This window comes from Nelusetta ayraudi, unplaced genomic scaffold (assembly GCF_046127955.1).
Source record: "Nelusetta ayraudi isolate G7.1 ecotype Tasmania unplaced genomic scaffold, CSIRO-AGI_Nayr_v1 ptg000007l, whole genome shotgun sequence".
Classification (NCBI taxonomy): Eukaryota; Metazoa; Chordata; class Actinopteri; order Tetraodontiformes; family Monacanthidae; genus Nelusetta; species Nelusetta ayraudi.
Genome location: NW_027466057.1, coordinates 420,140 through 448,097, shown reverse-complemented (window position 1 = coordinate 448,097; position 27,958 = coordinate 420,140). Strand labels below are relative to the sequence as shown.

Here is a 27,958-nt window from a genome sequence, read left to right as displayed (position 1 = left end):
TAGCACAGTAGTACTCCGCAACCAATTGATGGCACGTTTTATACCGTCAAGTCATGAGTTCAGACACTCAAATGGTCACGTTCTTTTTTGTCATTACTTTCCTCTTCTTTGTCAATGCATGGCTGCTACTACAGCTCACCTTCAGATAGAAGGCTTTTTTCCTTTTTCTATTTTTAAAAGAGCTCTTTCTGTCCCAGCACTGGATTATGGCTTTTTCTGACTATCAGTGAGTGACTTTGTGTTTATATACTGTGCAGTTGTCCTCAATGATCTGTGTTGTATTTTTCTGCAAAACCAGCAAGGGGACTTTTCCTGCCTTAGTCACTCAGTTTACGTTAGCTTTAGGGATGCAGTTTAAGCATTTTGGAAGCTACTAGTTTTGCTGTAACTTGAAAATGCACAAAATCTTTGTGGTAAATGCTACACACAAAACAGTAGTTAATCGGAGATGCTGACCACACGGCCTTGAACATTTACACTGTTATTTTATTTCGCTAATGTTCATTCTTGTGCCCTAATAAATTCTCGTGGCTCTTATTTTGATATGTTCGTTCAACTTCCGGTTAGCTTACCTCTCTTTTTTTGATGTTGTCGCACAACGGCGGTGAGACGAAGACATTTTCACAAACTAAAATTCAAACAACAATCAATTCTATTCATTTTCACCATCGTTCATTATCATTCCCACCTTACCGTCTCTATTTCGAAAATGAAAAAATATAAAGAGCTGTGCTAATATTGTATTTCCGGTCTGTCCGACGCCGAAAGGAGGCGGACAATCTGGCAGGTGCTCCCAATCGCTTCCAGACGCTGTGTGTGGATGTGCTCCTTGGGTTGTGACCGTCCTGTAATCTGGTTAACAGGGTGCGGCGCTTCGAGGCTGAGACTATGACGAGCCCGGGTGGTTGTTGTCAGCCGTCGGTCTTTTTATAACCGTGGCTGAACCTTCCTCTGCCTGCTTGGACCACCGAAGGGGGACTGCGAGCGACCTTGGCGGACGTCATCATGGACTTGACGCGGCTGGCCGTGGATGCTGGTCAGTTCATCAACCGGGCCGTGCAGGTACAGTAAACACCGGAAGTGCACAGGCTACGAAACACGAGGATGAAATAAACGTCGGCGACTGAACCTCTGCGTGGTCGCAAGTCATTGAATTGTCACATGGCCCGATAATGTCATGGACTTTACAAAGTGGGCGGCTGATTGTTGTCATAGTACACCGGGGAGACTCTCGGCCAGGCGGACAAGACGTTGCTGGACCCCGGCCTGGAGGTGCTCCTGACCCGGGCAGACGCAACCAAGACCTGGACGGACAAGATTATCTCCCAGACTGAGGTTTTATTGCAACCCAGCACAGGTCAGACAGACAAAGCAATATTTGGATTTTGTTTTCTTTGCATTTTTTGTTGTGTTTTGTTAACCTGGTCTGTCTTATAATTAATCAATTTCTAAAATATGAAGATGTAACAATATCCTTATGTGGGAAATCAGTAGCCTTAAGCTGAATAACTTATTATTATTATTATTATTATTATTATTATTATTATTATTATTATTATTATTATTATAGTTTTGTAGCTTTTCATTTAAAACAAGAGAGAGCTTGAACTTTGACCTTGGACAGGAGCTCGTTTGGAGGACCGGCTTTACCAACATTTGGACTGGAGGATCCCACCCCGACCTCGCACACATGAGTTAGTGGGAGATGAAATGATCCAAGCTGGGATGGAAATGGGGCCAAACGCACCATATGGTCAGTATATCAGCAGATCTTCATCTAAATTATATGGTTTATACCACATCAGCAGACATTTCTGTCAAAGCAAGGTCATTAACAATAACAAGAAGTGAGATATACAGGTGAATCGGTGAGTGTGTGTGCTGAGCCAGCAGCATGCTGTGTCTGCAGGGATGTCCCTGCTCAGGTGCGGAGAGGCTCAGAAGCAGCTCGGCGAGGCAGAGAAGAAGTTTGTCCAAAGCACAGACATCCACTTCCTCACACCCCTCCGAAGTTTCTCCGATGGGGAGTACAAAACCCTGCAGGTGCACACATGCGCCTCCATCACTGCGATGTTTACGACGTTTTTGTTTCGAAGCTTTTCCACATTGTGTTTTCGTTCCTTTACAGGACGAGCGCAGGATGTTGTTGAACAAACGCTTGGACTTGGACATCGCTCATTCCAGACTGAGAAAAGCCCATGAGGCAGACAGTGAGGCCAGAGTGAGTTCTGAAATAGAGAAACATTTAAATGTGCCCTATAGGGCAACAAGTGACCAGTATTTTCTGCACCTGAAACATTTGTGAAATGTGTGCAGTATTTTTGTGCCGCGCTTTCATTCCACCTTCTTGCTTTTCCCTCTCTGTCAGAACCTGAATGCAAACCCACTGCAGGACGACTACTTGACTCATGTCTCCTACATGTTCAGCTTCCTGCGTGTGAAATGGCTAAAGGTCAGCGATCCTTGTGAACGGTCCCTGAACCAAACCATGAACCTTGATCTTATTAACACACACATGTATGAGTCATTCATTTATGTTGTGTTTCTCTTCTCCAATCAGATATGGGCTCAGGAAATCGCACAGGTAAAATATATATCAGGTTGAAGTCCTTTGCTGCTTTTTATTGTTTTGTTTTTTTCTTTTTCAAGAGCAGAAAAGATATCATCAGGAAAATCTTTTTTTTTTCTGCAGGCAGAGATGGAGTTGAGAATCTGCCAGAGTCTGTTTGATCGCCAGTCTGAAATAACAAGACAGGCTGCGGAAGGAATCAACAACACTCACGTATGTGTCTGAACGTTATGCTGATGACCCAGACTTGCGTGCATTATCACACGAGGCGTAAAACCAGTCCATTTCTTTTGTCTGAAGGAAGAAAAGAACAGACTATTTATTTTCTATCGTTCATTTTTCAGCCATGGCCATCGTTGCGCCAACCCATGTTTTGCACGTGCTATTGTTTTTCCAGACCAACCACATGCGAAGCCTGGCAGAGTTTGTGGACGCTCAGGCCTGTTTCTTCGACCAGTGCAACCAACACGCCCAGGAGCTGCAGAAACAGCTGGCCAGGTCTGTGCATCTGCTCCACAAACTCCTCAACTAAAGGCTCGACCTCATTCCATTTAGTTTCTTCCTCACTTGACAGAACAGAAGTGCAGCTGTTTCAGGAACAATACTTGTTTCCAGCTGTTGTTGGACCAAATGTGATCATTTTTTGGTTTAAAATGTGAATTGATGGGGATCCACTATTTAAAAAAATGAGAGAATGGTTCATGAGAGTTGACACAGCAGTCGAAACAGACTGATGATTGACACCATTCTGTTTTTTTTCCTTCTGCAGCATTCCCGCCGTCCTCTGCTCCAACAACTGGCAGTCGGCAGTCGACCAGCCGTCCACGAGCAACCACGTGTCCGTCGATTCTGCTTCCATAGTCGTCCACAAAGTCCCGGAGTTTGATCAGGACTCGTGGACCATAAACCCACCGTCCGGTGCTGAGAAAGCGGCGACCGCACAGTCGACCGAACTGACCAGCAGCAGCAGCAGCAACAACAACAACAACAACAACAACACCATCTTTGCCGTGGACGCCCGCGATCTCCCACCAGTTCCCGTCTCAACGGCTGACAGAGGAGCAGCCGCAGTACCCAACGGTGGTCCAGCGTTGGCACCCTTCCCGTCCTCTGAGAGCAGCGGAACCTTGAACGAGCCCCTGGCCGCTGACGCAGGCCCTCGCGATGACGCCGGTCCTGAGCCCCGGCCAGCCGGTAGCGACAGGGAGCCGTCGGCGGGGCGTCAGACTGTCAGCCAGTAGTGTCTAACAGTGGGCGGGGCATGTGACAGCGGGCCACGCACGCTGTGATTGCAGACAGGACGCTTGAATGACAGGTAATGCAGTCAATAAAAAAAAAAAGAAAAAAAGAATCAATCCCCTTGGAAATGTATTGTAGTTGTAAAAGTGCTTATTTTTCTGTGATATTAGGGCTGTGCAATATATTTATATATTATTAATAATAACATAGACATGATATGATGTAATGTGGTATAGATAATCACCGCCACTCTAAAGCAGTGTACAACAGCTGCTTGTTCTGCAGGTTTTCGTTGTGAAGGAGGAGCTAGTTAGTGACTGGCCGTGGTGCTTTTCTAGGTGTATTTCCAATTTTTTTTAACATTTTTTTTTATTATTGTTTTTATATTTGACAAAAAAAAAAATGCACCGCCTATGCGGTAGCCATCCTCGTTCTATTTTTTTGTCTTTGCTATTTGCGTGAATTACACGACATATTGGTAGCGAGCCACTGGGGTTGACGGCTCAGGTTGCGAGTCACCCGTCGTCCCGAGTAAAAAAAATAATGCTAACTTTTCCTTCCTGTTGGTGGCGCTACACCAGCCGTAGCGAGGAGGGGGGGGGGGGGGGAGGACTCTGTGCCAAATCTGTATTTTGTCCACGTGAGCGTGTGAATACCGAGTATGTTTGCTTTCCACGTGCACAACCCGCCCGTGCTTTCCAACCCCCTCCTGCCGAGCCTGTGGCACCTCTCATACAGGCGCGCTTGTGCATATATGTATACAAGCGTGTGACACGCCTCTCCACTCGGGTTCCTGCAGGCTGAGCTCATTTTCCATATGACTAATGTCACCTGAGGTGGCGGAACTCCGGCGCTGAACGGGGCCTTTATGCCGTGCTCGTACATACATGGGTGTAACAGGCAGTCAAACGACCCCCCCCCCACCACCACCACCACCACCACCACCACCACCACCTCCTTCCAGCTGAACCGGGTCAATAGTTTCCACTTCCAGATGTTGTTCATTTTGGTCGTGAGGGTCCACTGTGGGGACCCTGGAAGGAAACACACTCACTGATGTAGCAATGGCCCCTAACTGATGTAATGAGCTGCGTGCTTCTTGGCCTAGTGTGTGCGTGTGCGTGTGAGTGTGTTCAAAAAAAAAACCACGGCCATAATTTCAGTCACGTGTCGTCAATTTGTAGTCGAAGCCGGCGCCAGGTTGCAGTTTTGACTTTGTGGAAATGTGGAAATAAAGATTCAAACCCTGATGTCATGTTTCTTGCACTGTAGCGCCGCCGTCGTCTCGCTCCTCTCCTCCCGATACGGCCCCATTCAGGAGCGTGCACGTGCGTGCAACTCTGCAGGGTTTGACCAGACCTCTGCCTCAAGTCCTGTAATATTCGCGGCAGTGTCGACCGTGCCGCGGGGGGCTTCTTTTCATGCTCGGCCGACCGTGGTCAGGTTATATTGGAGCATAATGAGATCTGGAGGTGGGTGACCTGGCGGTGGGCTTGAGGCGGACAAGAAGGGAAGGATCACATAGATTTGCTCAGGTCGCATCATTTAAAGACACCACATTACACCCATTTTCAAGTCGGATTTTTTTTTCAGTATATCGCCAGGGAGCAGCATAATTAGACCTGCGTTCACAGCCGTCTGAAAAACCAGCTAAAACTGGTGCAAAAAAAAAAAAAAAAACAGCTTAGTACCAGCCCACACATGTCGCGTCATGGAAATCCAGCAGTTAGAAAAAGCTGGCCAAGTGGGCCTTGTATCACATGGCGTCTTTGACACGAGAAGGTCTTTGGGTTCACACCTGTGCAACTTCACCCCTTATGAAACACTTGTCATCAAAGGGCCCCAGCGGAGGAGGCGGCTGGCTGCTCCAGGTTTCCTGTGACTCAGCGAAACGTCCATCATCAAATCCTCCCAAATCTGTCCGAGTGCCGCTTGCGCGCTTCCACCTTATTTTTATCCTCTCTGCCACTCCCCCCCCCCGGTTCGCTGCCAGAATAGATCAGCTCTCCCAGGACGACCGAGGCAGGAAGGATGCGCAAGCTGGGACGGAGGCGGTTTGTTTTTCAGGTCTGGTTGCCATCAGTTGGCTGCCGACTGGGAGGCTGTGTCACATCCGAATGCGAGAAGTGCCTCACTGAGTTTATGCAGAGAGGATAAGAAAAGAAGCGTGAAGTTGAACATAGACAACGGTGATTTGTAGGAAAGAGGATTAGGGCCGCAAGAAGAGGAAAAAAAATATTACAGGAAGGAGATTTTTATTTAAGTTTTCATGTGGAGTTTTAAGTTGAAATTTCGTGAATAAAGTCGACATTTCGTGGAAGGAGTAGACATTTCATGAATAAAGTCGACGCAAATAAAGTGGAAATTTCGTGAATAACGTGGATGGTGGATTAACCCAGTTACCCACCGTTAAAAGTAAACTGCCGACAACAGGTGTATCCCACAAGGTTCACCCACAGTAATCAGGAAACTAGCAAAAACGGAAGTACTCCAATAGACTTGCGCGCAGAGCGTTTCAACTGTGTTCTCCACATTTGGACTAACTTCACGTTGACATTAATTGAAAAATTTCGACACAAAATTTAATTCCCGGAATTTAAATTTTTCTTGTTTGCTTTATTTTCTCGCTGACCTTGCAGAGAGTTTAGCTTAAAGTTGCAGCATCTTACTGCCCGCTGTCGCTACCTGCAAACTGGCAGTAGTGCATCTCATTGGCTCAATCTTACTAAATGTTTTTTATTGGGTTTTTTTTCCCCCAACATTTTCTTTTCAAGATGAATCGGCGGCAAACTTCTGTCTGGTTTGCCCAGGTTAGCATCATTAAATGAACATTTTAGCATCATAACATCGTTTTGCAAGTCAACATCATTGCTCAATGGGCTAATCCTTTCCTTTTGGGTTTAATTAACATCTTTTTGTTTCATTTGTCTCCCCCCAGTTCCAACAAAACTGGGGCAGAAAACAGTGACACACCCAGCTCTCATAAAACAGCACTGGCTGACTTCACCGTGTCACCCGATTGTTCTTTCGTGGAGACTCGTCTGTTTTCAGTCAGCCCAACTGACACTGACAACACCCATTACCCCTCCTTCCCCGCATCCCCCTTCTCTCTCCTCCATCTCTGGGTTTGTTTTTCAGACAAACAAGACGCGAGGACCCAGTGAATAGAATTATTCCCACCTGATGAGAAACAGGCTCCTCGTGCTCGACTCGCGCTGTCTCTCCCTGTCTCTCCTCCCGTCCCAGTTTTGAGTTTGTCCATCCTCCGTCTGTCGCCCGTCCGGCCCCGTCGCTGCCAGCTGGAAGTTTTTTTCTGTGCGTGTTTGACAGCTCCACCGTAGGTGTGGTGCGCAGGTGGTGGGGGTGGTAAACAGCGTCTGGTGGAAGCTGATAAATGTAGCTGCCCTTTGTGGGACGACCCACACGGTGACCCTGCGGAGTAGTAAAGGGAAATTCCACCTGATTGTGACATTTTAGGCAGAGCAAACGTTGCCATAAGGTTTTTTTTGTTGTTGTTCTTATGCGGGTTAAAGAGAAAAACGCAGTCTTTTGTGACCCTCCCCAATTCCCTGACTTCACATTCAGCTTTTTTTTTAATCACCGTCCATCCACAAATTTGGTCCCTCTGCTGCGATGGAGGCCAACCAGACGGTGAAAACTTCACAGCCTCACTGACAGCCACTGTCAGGCTCTTCCTCCGCCCTTGACCCGTCCCGCTTCTGCCGCTTAACCCCAGCAACACCTGCTGACCAGACCTCTGTGTCTCCGAGGCAGAGCGGCCCCCCTCTAAGAGTCCGTTGACGGGGAGCAGGGGTCGTTGGAGGAGCGCGGCCAGAGAGGGACGTTTTACTGCGCTGCTGAAATCAGAGTAAGAGCATAAAACTTTAACGGCGCCTTCCACAGCTTCGAGAATCAGGGGAAGGACAAGCACAATGCAACACAGTGCACTTTGTTGTCCCCACGAGGAAATCGGTCCTTGGAACGCATTTCTTTGCCTGAAAGTCCGGGACGAACTGGACTTAATCACAAGTTAGCCAAAAAAAGAGAGAATGTGCTAACTGGGAAGAGTTTGATGATATGTATATATATATATATATATATATATATATATATATATATATATATATATGGACATAGACATATAGAGATGTACATTTTGTGTGAGCAGCCATAAGCCATTTAATAACATTAATTAAATTTAAGGCAAAATCTCAGGGAAAAATATAATATTTTGCAAAGATAAATGACATCCAGCTATGTGAGCGACTCTAACCGGAGAGCTTTGATTTTTTTGTAATCTCTCCTCATTCCTCCTTTCATCTCTCTGCCGCCACCAGCAGTCCCTGCACTCAGAATTTCCCCCCCGATTCTCCCGTTTCCCACTCGGCCTGACATTTGACACATTACCTCCAGTGAGGCATTACTCAGCTCCCCGCACCGAACCCCCCCCCCCCCCCCCCCCTCCCAAGTGAAGTGCAGGTTCCACCCTCCTCCACTTCCCTTCTGGCTGCCTTATAAACTCCAGTGACCAGTTGCCACAGCGCTGCACGGAGACTCACACGGGTGGTTGAGAGGCAGAGCTGCCGTCCTCCACCTGATGCCCCGGCCGACACGTCCACCACCACCACCAGCAGCAGCAGCAGCAGCAGCAGCAGCAGAACATTCATGCGTGAATCGGGGGGTTTCTGGCGCGTGCTGTGCGTGCTCAGCTTGGCGTTCGCATCCCTGTGCGCGGACGAGGCCGAGTATGACGGGAACTACGTCGACAGCTTCGACAACGAGATCTCGGAGGAGGGTGAGCTCGGTTTGTTTGTCCTCTGTCTTTGTTTTGTCTGCGTCAACAGATGGTTTCGCCGAGACATAAAGCGCGCGTGCTTTAGAGACCAGGCCCGATCGTGCAAAGTCAATACGCCGGCTTTTATGCGCTTTATTAGTTTTTCCTCTGCACAGGCTTGCACTGGTCAAATGCAGTTCAGTAATAGTAACCTGCATCCTCGGCCAAACTTATTGAATGATGTAAAGTAAAAGATAAAATCTCTACATCAATGGATTTGCATCAAAGTCAGTTCTTACAGAACTACTCTAACAAAAATCCCAAAGAGAAAAGAAACAGACAATACAGCACCACCCAAGTGGTTATTTGAGATTAGATCTGAGGGAGGAAAGAAAAACAGACTGTAGGTTGCCCGTGGGGAAAAAAAGCAAATGCAAATAAAAAAGTCAATGTCTGGTGGGTTTGTTTTTTTCCAACAAGAAAGAGGATCTACTTTCGTGGAAAAGTAGGTCAGTGTCGTATTTATTCCCATATTATAAGAAATAAGTTGTTATTCTGAAGATCTATTCCTTTATTTTTATGGATCCTTTTTTTTTTTTTTTAGAAATATGACAATATTCCCCAGTTATCAATCATGATAAATGTAATGTCACCTTTGTGTTACAACAAAATGGAAAATTATAACGTTACTGCCACAGTTTTGTACGTAAAGTCTACAGTAGATGTTATAAAGTTATAAAAATGCAGTTTCCCTTAAGTTTTCTTCGGTTGACGGTAATGGGGGGGGGGGGGGGGAACTTCCTAGTTGACCATAAAAAAACTGCTTTGATTGACGCGCGTCTCCGTTGCCAGGGGAGACTCCAGCCACGCCGTGCCAGGCCGCCGAGCTCTCCCGCTGGGACAAGCTGTTCGTGGCTCTGGAGGACTCCCACATGAGGCAGAACATGCTGCTGGAGTCCGTGGGCCAGTGCTGCGTGGGAACGGCCTCCGTCAGGAACCAGCTGGAGAAGCTGGTCAAGGCGAGTCTGCCACGTCTGGAGTCCACGTGCCGGGCGCAAGCGGAGCAGGCCAGAGCCCTGCTGCAGAGGGGCCTCGCCGAGCTGAGCGAGGAGGGAGCGGCGAGGGAGGGGGGCTTGAACGCGGCGCTGCGAGAGCTGCTCCAGAGGCACCGCCAGGGAGCGGGGAGCAGGGCGGGAGCCCGGCCCACGCAGCCGCCGTCCGACCCGGGGCGGACGACCCTCCTCGCGTCTGTGCAGGAGGAGGAGCAGGACGTGGCAACTCAGCCGCCGCGCATGGCTGCAATGGAAAAGGCCCTGGTAGCCATAGCAACAGAGCTGCAGAAGGTGCACCTGCAGCTGGCAAACGTCATCCAGCAGGCGGGAACGTTTAGGGAGAGCAGAGGAGACATGTGAATAACCCACCCCAAGAAACAAACCCCCCCCCCAAAAAAAAATGGGGTGAAAGTGACTGGACAATCGTTTTGAATTTGCACATTTCTTCCATTTGTAAGCTTCTATTTTTTGTTTGTTTAGTTATTTTTGTAATGAGGGCAAATCATTTGCATGTCCCACATGTTTGGATTTACTGTAACAAATAAAACCTTGTTTAACAATACAAGCAGTCTCACGGCAAAGGTTTCCTCCCTCTTCCCACGCGGCGCTGAGCTCAGTTTTGGAGCCACGTGCAAAAAAAAAAGATAACCAAACAAAAAAAATAAACAGCGTCCACGCACGTGCATCCACTTTTTATATGTCTGACTCAGCCGCTGCCAATTTCTGCACCTCCGTCCTTGTGCGGTTACAGCCGCAAAGACTGTGCTGCTCGCTCTTAGACAGGCCTCGCCCTCTCGTTAGCCTAGCTTTAAGAGTCAGGACGCAACTTAGGGAGCCGCGACCGTTGTTAAAAGGCGTTGCACTGCCGCCAGTCCCTCGCCTCATTTTATCACTATGAACCGCACAGTAAATCCGCTCTTGAACAGAATTTCCCCCCCCCACACTTTTGTCATTTTAATTTTATAGCTTTGAGAGAAAATGGAGCAAAAAAGCAAACACTGAGAAAGCTGCGAGAGACACATTCAGTAGTTTAAACTGAAATTTCAGTAGAACATATTGCGATTCAAAAATAATGTTGCTGCTCCTGATCTGTCGGCCAATCCCGTCGCCCTCCCCCGTCCCCTCGTCTCCAGTCCCCCCCCCTCACTCGCTCCCCACCTCTGTTTTTCTTTTGCCAGCAGTCAAATAGATGCCATCAGTCAGTGGCTCGCACCCAGCTGGCTGCTGGACGCCGGCGGTGGTGGAATAACGCACGCACACTCAGAGTTTTTAACGGTCTCGGTCTGTTTTCCATAGATTTTAATGCCACGTCACACAACTCACTGTCAACGGACGACACAAAATTTGCACGATCCCGAAAAAAGCAAAGAAGGACGAATACAAAATAGATAGAGCTCCGAACATCTAGTAGTCTCCTATGTACAGGGCAACCGATTGTTGTGAAGGACGGAACGGGAGGCGGGAGGAGGGATGCTTGAGGTGTGAAGTGAAGAATGGGTCTTTTTTTTCTTCTTTTTACTTGATGGGAGAGTCCAAAATCTCCTCGTACTCCTCCCGCTGGCGTCGGCTGGCGCCGCGGGAAGGCAGCAGCTTCATCGCCACCAGCCAGCCGACGCTGAGCGCCACCACCGCGTTGCCGCAGACCTCCTGCGCCGTCGGGGCCAGCGGCACCACGGCCAGGTGCAGCAGCATGGCCACGGGGATCTCCAGGCTCTGGGACGCCGACACCAGCGCCGGGTGAATGCGGGTGAGGGCGTGCGTCACCCCGAGGAAGGCCGCCACCGAGCAGGCGACCAACCCCAGGACCAGACCCCAGGCGGGGGCGCTGGTGGGCCAGGACCAGCCCTCCTGGAGGAGGACCAGGGAGGCCGGGGCCAGCAGGCAGCCCGTCCAGCTCACCGCGAACAGGGCCGTCCCCACGCCGACCCTCTCCTTCAGGGATCGATACCCCACCAGCGCCAGGGCCATCCACATGCCCGCCAGGGCCGCCAGCGACACGCCGAACGCCGCCTTCCAGAAGGCCACCGGGTCGGCCGCCGCGCTGGCGTCGCCCTCCTCGGCGGTGGGCAGCAAGATGAGGCCCAGTCCCAAAATCCCCAAGGCCAGGCTGATCCCGTCAGCCATGCCCAGCTTCTCCTCCAGCAGCAGGAAGGCCAGCGTCGCCGACAGCGCCGTGGTGGCAAGCCGCCAGGTGGCGGCGCCGTCACCGGGCGAGACGAAGCTAAGGGAGGCGTAGGCGCAGCAGAGGGACAGGGCGTAGGCCACGCCGTAGCAGAGCAGGCGCAGGCGGTACCCGCGGGGTCCCAGGGGGTTCTCGCCCCGGTGCAGCGGCGCCGCCACCGCCGGCAGCTGGACGATGGAGCGCACCAGCAGCAGGAAGAGGGGCCCCAGCTGGAAGCGTTCCGAGGCCAGGCGGGTCAGGACCATCAGGGCGCCGTGCGCCAGCGCCGCCCCCGCCAGCCCCACCCAGGTGAGCCGGGACGCCGACACGGACGCCTCGCCGAAACTGGCCAGCTGCTCCCCGACCCCCTTCCCGGAACCCTTCCCTTCTCTGGCAGCCGCCGCCGCCGCCGCCGCCGCCGCCGCCACCTCGCCACCGTCCCCCCCCACCGGGGCACCCTGGGGTCTGCCGGCGGCCTCCTTGTCCTTGGAGCCAAACAGGGTCAAAGGCCACCGCTTGGCCTCGGTCAGCCGCTTCCGGTCGGACGTCTCCTCCAGGAAGGAGCCGAAGTCCTCGAAGGAGGGCGCGTCGTCGTAGCCCTCGTCGCCCGGCTGGGGGAAGTGGGTGTGCACGCCAGGTTGAGGGGAGTAGGGCGTCTGCGTGGCGTACTTGGCCGTGACGGTGTGCGGGTGGATCTTCACCCGCTTCTTGGAGCCGCCGCTCAGGAGGTGCGTGGACTCCATTTCTGGAACTTTTTGTGAATGACACCTAGAGTGGAGGGAGGGGCGGGGGTTGGGGTTGGGTTGGGGGGGGGGGGGGGCAGGGTCGAGAAACACTTTTAGAAACACATGCAATATTGACTTCAAATATTCTCCCCCGTGCAGCCGCCCGCGTATCTCATACATCTTTAATATCCCAGATGATAAAAGCCGTGAGTCACTCCTCTGGCCCCGGCGCTCACCCCGGGAACGTGCGTGAGCCATTTCCATCCCGGCGGCCCCGGACTGGAAAAGGCACGACCTTCGAGCCGGTTCGAGATTGTCGGCAAGGAGAATTACGTAAGCACGTCACGCTCCCTTGCTTTCGTCCGTCTCTTATCTCCCTACGTCTCGTGCCAGCTTGGGAGACGTGGCCGCTTTGTAAGGTTTGTCATATTATTTTTTTTACGAGGCAACGGCATTAAAAATCGTTGGATGCTGATCATTCCGGTGGTTGTCCTCGCTCTGTTCTCTGCTGCAACAAGGTTCGGCTACACGGATGACTAACCTATGACTGATGAAGTCATGGCTCTCTGCAGCAGCAGCAGCAGCAGCAGAATTCGGCCATGCAAGTGCAATAGAAGCGCGTAGCCGCTACTGCATTTTTTTTATTATTGGGGGGATTTGGAGGGTTGTAAAGCACAATACGGTAAGCGAGGCCTCTGCTGGAAAGAGGAAATAGTTTCACACGACGTAATGTGTGTATATTCACACGCCGAGCGTCTGCTGCATTGAGTCACCGACGTTATTTATGGTGGGGGATGACGATTGGAATTAACTCACTGCCTTCTCTTCTTGGTCCCATGAAAGAACAAGATATTAACACTGAGCTACACAGAGCAGTATTTTGAATACACAAATATTCCGTGCAGCATGAAACTGTCTCAGCTGAAGTTACCACTCACGTACACCCCTTCTCCAAGATTTCAGAAAGAAATTGACAACGTAAAATTCCGATGTTTGTTTTTTTTTTTTGTGAGCTTGACTTTGATCACTTGGTAAAAAAAATGCTTTCCTGGCACTTCTAGCTACTACTGAAGTGATGGAAAAACAGAGAGCCAGACAACAAAAAAGTCTTAAACTATTGGATCTGCCGCAACGTCCAAACCATAATCCGACTTCAATGTACAACATTTAAACTATGGCACTAAAGGAAATGAATCCAGAAATCTCTCCACTCGCTGCAGGCTGTGTGCTGCGAGGGGGCGGGGGGCGTGAATGTCTGCGTCGGGGGACGCTGCGCGTGACTTCTACAACCTGAAGTGACCAGTGTGGACGAAGCCGCGAGTGATGTTGACTCACGGATACGGTGACACAACCAGACGGAGCGGCGGTTCGATGTGCCAGTCAGTTCCAGCGGTGCAGCCTCCCCCCCTGCAATGCCGCCGCCGGGGCTGGAAAAGCTTGTTTCACACTTCGCTCAACCCATAAAGTGAGCCGTTATCGGCCAAGCGGAGGCCGGTGACGCTCTGCGGCTTGCTGCCTCTTGGCAGGAACGCAGGCTGCTGCTGGCACTAATTACACATCCGTTACATTATGGTTTGAGGGGGAGGAGGGGAGCATTACTCTCCGCCATTGCATGCCTTGATAAAAAAACCAACATCTCTATCATTAAGTGTGTGAGTGCTGCTCCCGCCCGCTCGGTTAATAATCGAGCAGAGCTGCTGCCACGCTGGATGGACGGCATCTCGTCTGTTGCATAATAAATGACCAAGTGTGTAAATAAGCCTTAATATATATATATATATATATTTTTGACATTCTCACCTAAAGGGCCATTAGGTGTAATTATGTGAACCTGCGTGTGCGTGTGTCTGTTTAAGAAGTGGGCGTGGGTCTGCGTGCTATTCTCAAGGTTATCTGGGTTCCTCGGCAATGCGCCCCATATAGAGGAAGGTTGACGCGCACGCACACACACACACGCACACACACACACACACACACACACACACACACACACACACACACACACACACACGCACGCACGCACGCACGCACGCACGGATTGTCGCACGCCGATGCAAAACAACAAGCCGCGTCTCATCGTAAAACGGCGCGGTGCGCACGCGGTCGCCGTGGCCGCGCTCTGTTGGCACCTGGTTCCGCCCCGACGCCTCGTCCGCGCCCCTCCAATCCCAGTCCCGCCAGTCCCGCCAGTGACCCTGACCGTGACAAATTCCTGAATGGAGCGCAGTGCGCGCGCGCTGCTGAGCGTTAAGGCGCACACGGGACGCTGCGCCGCCGCCGCCGCCGCCGCCGCCGCCGCCAGACGTCCGTCCTCCCAAATCATCATCCACCTGCTCCGGACCCGTCCCGTCCGGTTACGTAACTGGGTCCGCTGAGTCAAAAACGCAGCCAGGTGTGTTGCTGTTAATTAGGATCATCATGCAGCATCGTCGTCAAATAGCCTCGGCTCACCTGCTCGCGCTCCTTCCCCTTAGGAAAAAAAATAAAAAAAAATAAAAAAAATCTTCTCGCTCAGCCTCGAGTCATTCAAACGAACGTCTCCGCTGCTCCATCACCTCGTCTGGCTCATTTGCCCTCCCTCTTGGAACAAAGGGGGAAAAAAGTCACCGAGGAGGCGTCCAGAGTTGCGTGTGCTGCTCGCCTCGCTGCGGTGCACCGTGCCGCCAGGAAGTGAGCGGTTACGCGCCTCGAACCTTCCTGCCGTCCATCCCTCCTCCCTGCTCGCACTGCTGCTGCTGCTGCTGCTGCTGTCGATGCTCCTCCTCAGCGTGCCCGAGGAGCGAGACAGACGGAGTGAGGCGGTGGTGCTGGTGGCGGTGGAGGGATGTAATGATAACGTCTGAGCATGCGTGACACAATCCAGCGAACAGCGGCTGTAACCTCAGTTCAGCTCTGACACGATCATCATCATCATCATCATCATCATCATCATCATCATCGTCATCGTCATCATCATCATCATACCATGGGCGTCGCCCTATTAAACCTTCAAACAGGACAACAGAGACCGGTCTGCTCCATAAGAACATGTTGCAGTATATGTTGTAGACTTAAAGGTTTTAATTTAGCTGACATGTTTTGGTGAGTTCTTCCACCTTCACCAGAGTGTCACGCGATGTCGGTGTGTGTCTCGTCTTTGTAAGAAGGCGTGACCCACCCGCCAGACTTTTCTCATTTCTTGGGAGTCGACCTTTTGACCTTTAAGAGACATTGACAAAAAAAAGAAAAAGACTATTGTCAACATTTGGGTCTTCAATATGGAAAGCACACCTGAAATGGCCAGTGTTACTTACAACATGTTCAGGGGGAATATATTGGCAATGTGAGCACAATTAGACTCAACTCAGTTATTGGTTCGGTTCTGGATCTGTGCCTGTTTTGGCTGTAGCATATTCAAACTTGTTTTTGTATAATTACTACTGATTACATATAACACACACACACACACACACACGGATATATATATATATATGTATATATATACTTACACACATACACACACATTTTAATTTAACAAAAAACAAAACAGAATGTTGTGAGAGGTGTAACTGATCAGGTGATTATTATGACTTATTATATTAAAGTCTAATTAACTTCCTCTGGCCCTGCTGTCGTGTAATTAGTTGCACAGAGACCGATGAAAAAGATGGATTACGCGGTAGCCGGACTGTTCAAAGAGCCGGACGCCGCCTCTGTCCGCTCTTTGAACAGACTCTGACTTTTATCGAGCTGACGGTAATGGCGTTGACATTTTGCCGCCTTAACACTCTGCTTCGTTTCCCGGCGGCGTTGCACCTCTTCCGAAAATAGCTGGAGTGCTAGAGGTCGGCGTCGTAAGGCTGGTGCCGCTGCGCTATCACGCCAGGAAACAATCAGCCACGGGGGAGATGCACGGCAGTCAATGTGAGGGACCAGACAGTGTCTGTGTCCTCCAGAGGATGGTATAAATATATGTACCTGCTGCCTCCATTATTGCCATCTGGAACATGGAAATAGTGGATGCAAACCAGCTCTCCTAGAAACAGCCCTCCAAGGTGCACGCCTTGAGATCAGAATCATGTTCCAGATCAGTAGCGGTGGAGAGTTTCCCTACCAACCAATTACCTGATTTGGCTAATTAGCCTTGTACTCTGCAGCAGAGGTACTGCCACGCAGCTATTGCCGCAGCTATCGCCAGTGTCAGCTGTGCCATTTTAGTCCTGCTCAAAGTCAAATTCAAAATCTTTATTTAAAAAAAAGGGGGAAAAGTACATTAATCAACATTTCCATGAGAAAGTAAATATACCCGAGCTAGCTGAAAGCTAATTTCCATCTTTAGTCCCTTTGCCAGGTGTTGATAGACTCTTCAATAAAATACACGATAGAGGACATCATGAAGACAGATAGACAGATACAGTACAAAGATTGAATAATTAAATAAATGAAAATACAATACAATTATCATAGGACAAGCCACATTGGCTAGGGCCCAGTTTTAAGGGACATTCATTCGGTCACTCGCTGATAGAGCAGAGCTAGCTAAACAAGAATGTTTTGTTTCTTTATGGCAGATGATTAAAATGGCCGTTGAGTCTCGGCAGATTGTGTTTGCACATCATGCAGGCATTGTGCAATAACAGTATTTCTTTGTAGTTCCAGACGCAGTCCCCCGACACCGCAGGAGGAGGAACAGGTTGTCAACCGGCATTTTGGCAAGACTCTCCAGTGTCTCACTGCTGCTGTCATATACTTGTTTGCTTTGTTTTTTAATAGTTTTGCCTTGTTTACTGCTGCTGTGTTTCATCTCCTTTGTGACGCGTTTCATCATTTCTCACAATAAGACCTTGCTCATGTATTGTACTGGATTTATCTGTGTATCTGTATGCAAGCAAGCAGATTAACATAGGTGTGTTATTGTTTGAGTATGGTTGTGGGGAGGGAGGGCCTTGGGGAGCATTGTTGAAGTGTGCATGGGTGTGTGTGAGTTTCCTTGTGCTTAGAAGTTTTGTACTATGTTTGTATTCACTACTTGTCATGTTTGTATTGTTTGTCTTTATTTGTATGACCCCTCTTGAAAATGAGATGGGACATCTCTAGGGTCGATCCGTGAAGTAAATAAATAAAAAATGATAATAATAATAAAAAGATGCAAGATTTATGTGCTGTGACCAAAAAAAAATGAGTTACCAATGAATTGGAATTCAATCGCAACAGCTAATTTGCAGGCCATGACACTAGAGGAGAAGGTTTGTGTTGTACACACTGAAAGGGTCCATTGGGGAGAACAGCGATGAAAGCAAAATCGACGCAGATTGAATGAATACACTGATTGTGGTTGCAATGGTTAAAGGTTTGCATGAATTAGCTTATGGGAATCGTTGTCTCTTCATTTTATAGCAGGACTGATGGACGTTTACATGAACGTGTACTGTACATTACTCAAAAATGTCCCTGTCAAAAGCTCTGTTGTGTCTGTTTGTTTGTTTTCACGGCTGCATTGAAGAGGGGATTTATTTTTTTGCAGCTTTTTTCGGAGGAGCAGAGCCACTTGCTCTCTTTTTTTCCTTTTCAAATGGGATAGAGAGGAATATCTAGTGTTTCCATGGTTACGGAGGGGGTAAAGAAAAATGAGAGAGACATCGGCCCCAGCTATTCAGGGCACTGTTTGAATCTCATTGAATACTTTGCAGCCAGGTTTTTGTTTTTTTTTTCCTTCAGGGATGAGTTCACTACATTCCAGCTCCGCAGTGCAGTGTGCGGGGAGGAGTCGGCGACTGGGCCGAGATAACAGCGAGGCAGGTGGTGCGAAGATTAGCCGACTGGGGGGGAGGAGGAGGAGAGTTTGAGGCTCTCAGAATCGCCACGCCTGGTCAGGGGGAAATAAATTATGGAGTTTGTCTTGGAGGCAGCTTGGAGAAAAGTTTGAGCGTGCTAAATTTAGGATGGCCAGGGACAGAATGATAGCTCCTGCCAACTTGAGCTGATGAATTAGCATATATTGGCTGGGATCGTTCGCACACCTCTGACTCACTCTGTGATTAATACTGGGTATCAGATTGACACATTTGCACAGACAGTGAAGCAGGGGTTTCTGGTGCTTTAAGGCCCAGCATGGTACATGCGAAGGGATCTACTGGAAGGAGATAGAAAGAAGAAAAAAAATCCACATCTGTGCTTTTAATTACATCCATTCGTTTTCGATACCCGCTTCTTCCTGAGCTCAAGATGCTTTTAATTACATATTAGATAAATTTGACTATCCGTAGCCTGCGCGCTCCAAGCAGGAAGTCGTCCTTCAAGCGTTTGTCCTGTAATGTGACTGTGGCCTCCTTCTCATTACAGCGGGAGATGACGAGAGCCGGAATAAGCCGAGCGCAGCTGCAGTGCGGGCGGCACAGATTCATCAAAGGAGTAGAGAGTAATGGGTGAGGAGGGAAAAAGTGAAAAGTGGGCACACACGCACACACACTGAGGTCGAAAAGCACCTCAGCTCTCACCACAACACTGTCCTGTGTGTGTGTTCCAATACATGATGCGGATGCTGTCTGCCTCACAAGTGAGGTCTGCGGTAGGCGGTAATGATTTTGCTCCAGCCAGCGCGGATCACCCGGCACCAATGCGTTTTAGCGTTGCGGCTAAAGGGGAAGAGGCACCCCGAGGGATGAGAGTTAGGAGGGGCGGAGGCAAGAGACACGTGCGGTGACAGAGACTCCGGCCAGGGTTGTCGGAGTAGAGCACGACAAAATAAAAGCCTCGGGGGTTTAGTCTATTTGAAGCGAGGTCGGGGGAGTTCGTCGAAAATAGAGCAGGTGCTCGGATGTAGAGCGTCCGCGTGGAGGGGGGGGGGGGGGGGCTCCCTGCTGGTCAACAGTCCCAGAGAGTTTGTTGTTGTGTAACTCTCGATGTGTCAAAACAAAAGCCTGTGGGACTGAATGCGAAATGAGCCCTTGTCTCCCCACAGGTTGAGATGTTTCTGCGAGCGAGCCGACAAGGGCCGCCGTTACCTTGACGGTCTGGCAGGATTCGCTTCGCCGGGCAGCTCCTGTTGCCATGGTGACAGGCCTGGGATAAAGTTCTTGCAGGGTGTTAGCGGTGTATGCTGGCGAAACAAATGCGTTACGTCGCGTGCAATCCCCCCGCGTGCGGTTTTGTTTTCTCCGTAGCGGGAGTGAAAAGCTGTTGCCTTTGACTGGTTTGGTGTCCGAGTTCAAAAGTTGAAACAACAAAGCGCGTTTAGTCTTGGAATGCCGCTGGGTGCAGGCGAAGTAGCTCAGTTTGGTGGCTGTTTGGTGGAGCCAACACAAAACTTGACAACCGTCTCTCCTCCTCTGAATGTCTTCTTGCTTTGCCATCCACCTTGAAATAATCTTCCCTGCCTGACTTTCCTTTACCCTTCTGGTGGCCCTTTTACACAGGAAGTAAAGTATTTCACTGAACTTTGACACATCTGCTGACTTGCAAGTTCCTTGATCTGCCCAATCCACGATTCCCTCTTGACCACTTTTGACCGGTGTTCCGTTGCTACTGAACTCGTTCCCTCATCCAAATTACCTGAAACTGTCACCTCTGATATTTTCCTCCTCTTCTGAGTCATGGCCGTCGTCCGGGCCTGCTGTCAGCCTGTCGCCTGGTTTCACATTCCCCATTAAATTGTAAGTCAGACTCCATAGAGACGATGAAGGAGACGGCTGTCTCACCATTTGGAGCATCTCCAGCGGACCATATGTTCTCTGTTCCTTTTCCAGTTTGTACATCAGAGTTTTTGTCCGATTGTCTTTTTTTCTGAGATGGAAACCCCCTCCATCTCGCCACAACCTCTAACCCTGCCAAGCCACATTTGCTTATCTGTGCTGGAGCGTCCTGCTGAGAGATACAAGATAGTGGTGGAGAAGATTCGGGTCTTTCAGTGTCCTTAATAATCTCTTTTAGAATTGTTTTTATACTTTACTGTTTTAAGTGTTTTTACCCGTTTTAATTGGTGTTTTAATACTTCTTGTACAGCACTTTGGTCAACTTTGTTGTTTTAAATGTGCTTTATAAATAGATTTGATTTGATTTGATTTGATTTGATTTGAAGATTGCAAACAAGCCTTTTATCATGTCTCAGTGGGGCAGTTTTGAATGGAAATCTGATGGAGCTCCCTTCTTCCTTACGCAACAAATGTTTTTGGAGGATTAATTACAGCACCAAGAGGATAAATAATGCTCCCCCCAAAAAAAAGTTGTCATCCTGGGGTTGCAGCATGGCTTTACGTGGCGACCTGGGAATAAAATGCATATTCTGTAATTGCGTGATCAGGAAATCAATAGTGGCATAATTTTCAGCAAACTATTCAAAAAAGAACTCATGCAAATCATTGCAGCAACACAAACAATAAAAAAATGTATTTTGCAAATAAGCCGGTGGTGCTCCGTCTTTAAAAGATCCTCTTCTTGCCATGCTAATGCGATGAGGTAGGATCAGAACATAACCAATTTGACTTTGCTCATCTCCACAAACAACACATCTCATTCCCGTCCGTTGCATTATTTACATAACCAACCTCTGGCCTCCCACTAAACTGTAAGATGATGCTACCAAAACAAAAAGCTGATGCTCAAGAAAGGAGGAGGCTCGTTTTGTGCGAATGTTCGGACAGAACGTACCAGAAACAAACAGACAAACAAACAATAAAGTCTGACAGAACATCTTTTTCCATCTCTTGTCGTTATAGTTTCCAATAATGTTTCTCAAATGTGACATTTTTGGAATGATTTAATTAAAGGCTTCATTATTTCTTCCATTAATTTCGATCCACCTGCCTCGTGTCTCGTTAACGCCAGACATTGGACCATAATTAGAGGACTGACGTGTCTGTGCGCTTCTTGCGCGAGTGTAAATGTGTTGTGTGTGTGTGTGTGTGTTGTAGAGTATGTTTGTGTAGCCGCTAGCCCCCGAGGGGAGTCTCTGGCAGTGGCTTTTATGTGGAAGACGTGCCGTTGCCATGGCAAACAGTAGTGCGTCTGTCGAGGTGAGACGGCAGCCAATTGCATCTGCGTGCGTGCGTCAGTGCCTCATCTAAAACAAGGACTTCATAAAAATTAAAATCATTATCATCAGTATCATTCTTTCTCTTCTGCGCAAGCACACACATGCACTTTCTCTCTCCCTCTCTCTCTCTCTCTCTCTTTTACTCATACACACACACACACACACACACACACACACTCATAATTCAGGTGTTTGATATCCACTTAATGACTCTCAAGTGGGATTAATATGATTAACTCCAGTCCTTCTGTCTCTATCTGCCTCCCTGGCAGCGTGAGGCCGCGGCAAGCGGCGGCTGAGTAATGTGCACACATCCAGGCTCCCTAATTGAGTTTCAGCACATCCAATTTCAGCCCAGGGACCTCGCAATGATGAATGGCAGAGATGTTTGGCCAGCTCCTTTCTCTCCTCTCCCTCTTTTACCTCGTGGGCAGTTCAGACCCAGGGGATGAAAGGGAGACAGATAGAGGAAAAACATAGGTCAAAGGTCGCAAGTGCGTTGCCAGGTTCTGCACAAGCTGGGCTACACTGTCATTATATTGCATTTACGATCTGTTAACAGATATGCATTCAATTAATTGGAAAAATCAGCAAAAATGCTTTGAAAAACTTTTTTAAAAACTCATAGAATATTAGTCATACAAATTATAACCTAATGAAATCAGTGAAAGCAATCAAATAGACGCCATTCTGATTATAGATGTGTTTAATATGTAATAACAAAATGTTCTCCCTTCTCAGGCTTCTAAATGTATTTCATTAAATTCTCAGCAGTGATTTATTTTATGAAGTTATTACATTAATGAATGCAGTGTTATAATAAAAATAGATGAATAACATTTAACTAAAATATATCTGAAAATTGAGTTTTGCTCAATGAAAAAATACTGTCAATTGAAACAAATTAATTCTTTAAAACAGAAAGCTTTTCATGTGTGCAGTTGTGGCTGTGGGTTCATGATTGTGCCTTTTATCTGCATATTTGGCAATTAAGGATTGCCAAAAAATTCGTAGAAACCTGAAGGATTAAATCACAGACGCCTGCATCCCAATTATAGATGTCTGCCTCACAATGTTCTAAAATAATGCACTCAACAATCGGCATGTGATTTTGAAGATCACCAGATGTATATTTTGGGGGATCGAACTTTAATTTCGATGTCATTCAAATGACTAACGAGCTGATTGGGGGGGGGGGGGGGCGCGTCCCCGAGAGTCGCCGTGTTGTCGGGGTCGCGGTGCGCCCTCCCCTCCTTGCATCCCCACCCTGCCGGAGGCGCGTCTCCGCCGCCTCCACCGCGGTGTGTCCGCCAGGGGGCAGCTGTGTCCCGGTCTGAGGCTGCGCCGCTCCCGCTGCATCACAGAGAGGAAAATACCACCAGATGGCGGTTTAGGATTGCTGCTCTTCTCTGAAGGCGCGGTTCCGCTCGCACGGCCAATTTTCAATAATAAAATACGTGCGATATCAAACGGAAAATCGATGTATTGACCCGGAAGGTGATAATCGATCCGGGGATGCTCGCAGAAGGTGAGTGCGTTGTGTTTTTTGTCGTGTTTTGCGCCGTGGGAACGGAGACGGAGCACAGATTAAAGATGGTGGACAGACAGGGAAGGACTGCCTGGATGTGGGGGATGGGCGTTAGCGGCTAACGGAGGCTCGTATGTGCTTTTCTCGCCCGCGCCTCTCACAGACGGCCGATAGCCTAGCAGCGGCAGCTAGCCGCGGAGCTAGCCGCCGCCGCCGCCGCCGCCGCCGCACTTTCTCCGAAAGGCGAGTCGCCGGAGAGGCAAGTGGCTGCCGCAGAGGCGACATGTCTCACATCCTCCCGCCTCCACACGCACGGCAAATTCCCAGCCGTCGCCGGAGTTTGGGGCTTGTCAACAAATAAAGAGCCATGCGGTGTGACGTGTGGCGCTGGAGCTCTCGGCGAAACACAAGCCAGAGCATCACCTTCCCTCATTCGCAGCAACCCCCATTATGATTTACACTACAGCCCTCCTGCCGCGCGTTCGCTTTGGTTTGTCCCAGTCTCGAATAAAGCCCCACGTTTTGTTGGCTGTTATTGTTCTCGTCCCCCTTTTTATTTATTTTTTTGCCCCCCATACACACTGACATGGTTGGATGTGTTTTAACGTGAACGTGCCTGCTGTGGTTGCCACTTCTTTTTCTCTCCCCTCCCCCTCCTCATCCTCCTCCTCCCCCTCTCCGGTGTCAACATCAGCATCCAAAGCTCCTTTTCGGCTCCTTAAGTTTCCCAGTGACTTTTCAACCTGGCTGATCAACGTGTTGCTCCTTTTATTCCTCCCAGTGAATGGCTCGCTTTCTTACTGAATTAGAAAAAAAAAAGGGTGCAATTTGCAGGATGTACTCCAGTTATTATGGCGCTCCCCCCCTCCTCCCCCTTTTCCCGCCCCCTTCTGTGCAGGAAGAAGGCAACAACAGCGCGGGGAAACATGACTCACATCTGTGTTGGGCGGGTTGCTGAGGGGGGCGGGGGGCTGGGCATCAGCAGCAGCCGTCCAATCTCCCCAGGTTTTAAAAAAAACTGGGGACCCCCCCCCAACTTCCTCCTCCCCTGAAAACTGACCCATCAGCAGCTCTTGCCTGCGAGCCTGGCTGGTGTAGTTCACAGCGGGTCAGGCAGTTGCCTCCAGGCTGTGCGCATGCATTTCAGGTTGTTGCATAACTGCTTTGTTTACAGTCAGCTATGTGACTGTATTTTTTTTTTTCTATCTCTCCCACCATCGGGGTTGTCTTGGATTGTGATCTGCGACTGGCAACTTGTTTCTCATCATCTGATGTTTTTCGCACTTTTCAATCTGTAAATTTAAAGGATAGAAATCTAGATTTATTTAAAAATGTAGCTGTGTTTTGGCGCTGTGCAATTGCACATCTTTAGACTAAGATTTTAATAATGAGAATTTTATGAATGAAAATTTGTGATTTCTACCCAACAGGCGTAAATGTTTTTGTTCTTTGCATTTATTGAAAATATTTTACCCATTTCTTTCTTATTATCGATCGTGGGCGTTTTACTCTCCCGTTTTCGTGCAAATACAGTACGTCTTAAAATTTGAGTTCTGCACGCATCTGCAGCTATGCATTGATGCTTTCAGGCACACTTGCATTGTTATATGCATCGTTATATGTACGATTGCTGCAGTTGTGAATGCATTTAGAACAATATCTCTATCTTTTTCCTTCTGTTTTGAGTGCACTGTCATGGTTGAGTGGAAACACTGGCAGTTCTAGCATGCTGGTATGACAACGTTACCTCCTGTACACACAAGCAAATCACACCTTGATCTTTGCATTGCTGGTTGCCAAACCAGTGCACTGTCAAGGTTTTACTTTCCTTTTCTGCATGGAGAGTGCACGTGGCCTCCTGCCTGTATTTGCAGCGCTTGGACACAGCTCTGTCATCATCATAATTTGGCAGGTTTTATGCATGCATCTTGTTGTCTGTATTACGTTGATGGGATGCGCTCTGTTTTCTTGCTGAAAAGAAGTCATTAAGATTCCGGGAAAATCCTTTGAGAAGGAACGTCGTCGCTTGAATTCTTGTTATTCATGCCTTCGGTTTGCGAGGCTGACACTCGGTGACAGTTCCTGCATAAATCACTAAAGGTGTCTGACGGGAAGAATTCCATTATAAAACCTGGAGAACAGCCTCGAGGGCTCACCTGGGTGATGAGTAATCCCTCATCCACTGTTTGTTCGTTGAATCGCCTGGCTCTTTGCCTGCGCTCTCAACGCATTGTGAGACGACAAAAGACTTCCGTCATGGTTGTCGTCAGCGGTGGCGATTGTCAATGCTTTAGTTATGTTATTAGTTGTGCTGTTAAAATGCACGGCATAATGGCTTTTGTTGAACGAAGGGGAAATGTGTTGCAGACGGCTAGAGCTCCAAGGATGCCAGTGAATCATCTCTAATGGAAACCCTAATGGGTTATAAGTGCGTCCTAATTGAATGCTGTTGAACGGTCGAGATGTAAACATGGCGGGGAGGTGTTGTTTAGCATAATGATAAGAGCCGGCAAGGACTCTGTAAGCCAGATGCTCCCTCTGGAGCGGCGTGCGTTTGGTCAGGGCCATATGCTAGTAAAGACACAGCTGAGCAGATTATGTAACAGGTTTGACATTTGTCAGCGCCTGTAACAGGGTGACCTCAATTCAACTGGTGGTGGCCATAGAAAGAGCAAAGTTCCGCTGCTTTTCAGGACTAACCTTTGATTCCTCCTAGATAACAGTTAGCAATCCGACCATATGGCTTGTTTCTGCACGTTTAGCTAGGTTTGCTTTCTATATATAGTCTTATCTCAGGTGTGTTTATGATTCACACACACACACACACACACACACACACCTCAAGCTCACAGTAAATTAGAATGCAGAACCTTGTTGTGATCGCAGCCTGTGGACTGCTCTGGCAGTCTGCTTAGGAAAACATGCGGTGAGCTGTTGAATGTTGCAGTGTTGCTATTGACATGCTATGAATATAAAAAATGTTAATAATGATGCAGTGCAAACGCATTCTTGCTTTTGGTTTGCTGCCCAAGTGAACCCAAGAGAGTGAGTTGAATGTGTAGATGATGCAAAAAAAAGAATCATTTACATTTCAGCGGCTCAGGGACAGGCAGGTATTGAAGATGGATGGATGGATGGATGGATGGATGGATGGATGGATGGATTATTGTTATTTCTTTTTTGGGAGAGATAGTAACCCGCCTCAGTTGCATGGTAGTAGTTTCTTGAAAACACCTGCACGTCCTCAAGGTGGCCAGTTACGAACCTCAGCCACCCTCAGTGTAGGACATGGAGCCTTTTCACCATCTGGGAGGTAAAAGGCTGCTTTTTATCTTCTAAGTGCTGCCTTGCTTTATAGAAGGCTTCTGCTAAAAGATAAGAAACGTCACCGTGCTGAAGAGCAGTCATTGTAAGATTAGTCACAAGTGCACACGTTATATTAAGGCATTTTTGAAGCAAACACTCTGAGCTCTGAAGTGCAGGACTAGCGATGATTACGAGGGGTGCGACTCCTGTGTCCTGGACGGCCCAGTGGTGACGGCCACTCTGGGTGAGCTGCTTTTCCCCTGACATACTGTACATTCGTGTGTGTTAGCCAATGCAGCCATGCTCCTAACTCTCTGCCGGTGGGGTGGGGGGTGAAGAGAACAGAAGAAAGTGGAAATTTACTTTCCATTGTGGACACAATTTCAATATTTTACTAACTCAGATCTATTTTTGACCAGGTGAGTGAATTTTTCGACCTAACTGCAGCTACACTGTTCTAGCATTCCTCAGAATATCCTCATCCTTTGGTTCTCAACTGCGTCATCTCCCCACTCAGACCCAATTTTCTTGTCACAAAGCTGATGCAGGAATATTAACCCTACATTCCCTTCTAAGAAATCAAACACACACACTCTCGCTGTTCCCTCTGAGACTCCTCATGCTTCGTTTTGCAGAATCTGAGCAGAAAAAGTGATGAAAGTTGGCAGACTTTTTTTATTTTTATTTCGGGACCTACTGAGTTGTGCCTGTTTCCACCTTTTCACTGCTAAAATTCAGAATGTGGTCCACTCTAAACAGTGTTTATTAACAGTGTGCCCCATTCTGCTTTATGTTGCCTTATAGTCAAATGTAACTCACAAAAAATATCAAATAACTAAATAAATCAACAAGAACGCAAACCACGTTGGGCAAGGATTTCATGAACATGAACTTCAGGAAACCCAATGAAGCGTTAAGATCTCGATGCCACTCTGCTTCAATAGGATGTAAAACCCATGGTAACCCAGCACCCAAAAGATAAACAGTGGAATTACTCCTAAAGCTGAAAGACGAGAATCTCTGCATTTTGCCGGCGCTCCGCGGAATCCAACAGACTGGATGGAAAATTGTCCCCCCCCCCAATCACTTGACAAGCATCCAGCTGAAACGTCAAAGCAGCAGCAGCAGCAGCAGCATTACAGCCCCCGTTAATGTGACGGAGTGAAATAGCAGCGATTGTTATTCCACCTGCGCTGATGCCGTGATTGCGTAGACGGAAGGCGCATTTGACGAGAACGGCCTCGTTTCCAACAGCATCACCGCAGCTTTGGATGGATGTCGCATCCTGTCAGATTTCGCCCGTCAGGATGGTGAAGAAGTGTTGCCTGCCTGCCTGCCTGCCTGCCTCCTCTGCTCTGCTCTGTCGAGACTGACAGCAAGTTCATTTCCACATCGGTGCGATTTAAAAAAAAAAAAAAAAGGAGCTTTGTAGAGTGGAACACCTTATTAAAGTCTCAGCCTCCGACAGAAGGCTGAGAGAATGCGAGCGCCGCCGGTGTCTCCCCGCCTCGCAGGCAGCGCTGGCTGGGTGCAAGGTTGGTGGCGGTCGTGGGCTGAACACAGAGCCTTTGTTTAGTCGAGCGAAATGCAGATC

General features: G+C 48.6%; 4 protein-coding genes across 5 annotated transcripts in view; 3 read left to right on the top strand and 1 right to left on the bottom strand.

Moving 5' to 3' along the window:
- The first annotated feature begins 600 nt into the window (after window positions 1–600).
- Window positions 601–4,938, top strand: LOC142883061 (endophilin-B1-like). The gene is made up of 11 exons (XM_076017653.1): window positions 601–787; window positions 864–1,062; window positions 1,216–1,357; window positions 1,625–1,753; window positions 1,910–2,043; window positions 2,129–2,221; window positions 2,369–2,452; window positions 2,561–2,584; window positions 2,693–2,782; window positions 2,967–3,067; window positions 3,339–4,938. The coding sequence occupies exons 2-11, from the start codon at window positions 1,006–1,008 to the stop codon at window positions 3,808–3,810; spliced, it is 1,326 nt and encodes a 441-aa protein (XP_075873768.1). The 5' UTR covers window positions 601–787; window positions 864–1,005; the 3' UTR covers window positions 3,811–4,938.
- A 3,196-nt stretch (window positions 4,939–8,134) lies between these two features.
- On the top strand, window positions 8,135–10,019 carry LOC142883059 (pentraxin-related protein PTX3-like). 2 transcript variants are annotated; one of them, XM_076017650.1, is made up of 2 exons: window positions 8,135–8,603; window positions 9,435–10,019. In XM_076017650.1, exons 1-2 carry the CDS (start codon window positions 8,474–8,476, stop codon window positions 9,992–9,994), a joined length of 690 nt encoding a protein of 229 aa, XP_075873765.1. In that variant the 5' UTR covers window positions 8,135–8,473; the 3' UTR covers window positions 9,995–10,019. The 2 variants fall into 2 exon arrangements, with proteins under 2 accessions (XP_075873765.1, XP_075873764.1); XM_076017649.1 differs by having other exon boundaries at window positions 8,136–8,612.
- Window positions 10,020–10,900: 881 nt separating this feature from the next.
- slc35g2a (solute carrier family 35 member G2a) lies at window positions 10,901–12,554 on the bottom strand. Its single transcript, XM_076017648.1, has one exon. It carries the CDS (start codon window positions 12,536–12,538, stop codon window positions 11,150–11,152), a length of 1,389 nt encoding a protein of 462 aa, XP_075873763.1. The 5' UTR covers window positions 12,539–12,554; the 3' UTR covers window positions 10,901–11,149.
- A 10,328-nt stretch (window positions 12,555–22,882) lies between these two features.
- The window catches only part of stag1a (STAG1 cohesin complex component a), a 31,934-nt gene continuing 26,858 nt past the window's right edge, over window positions 22,883–27,958 (top strand). Inside the window, exon 1 of the mRNA XM_076017647.1 lies at window positions 22,883–23,058. The gene's annotated coding sequence lies outside the window, so the exon portion shown is untranslated. The remainder of the gene's footprint in view (window positions 23,059–27,958) is intronic.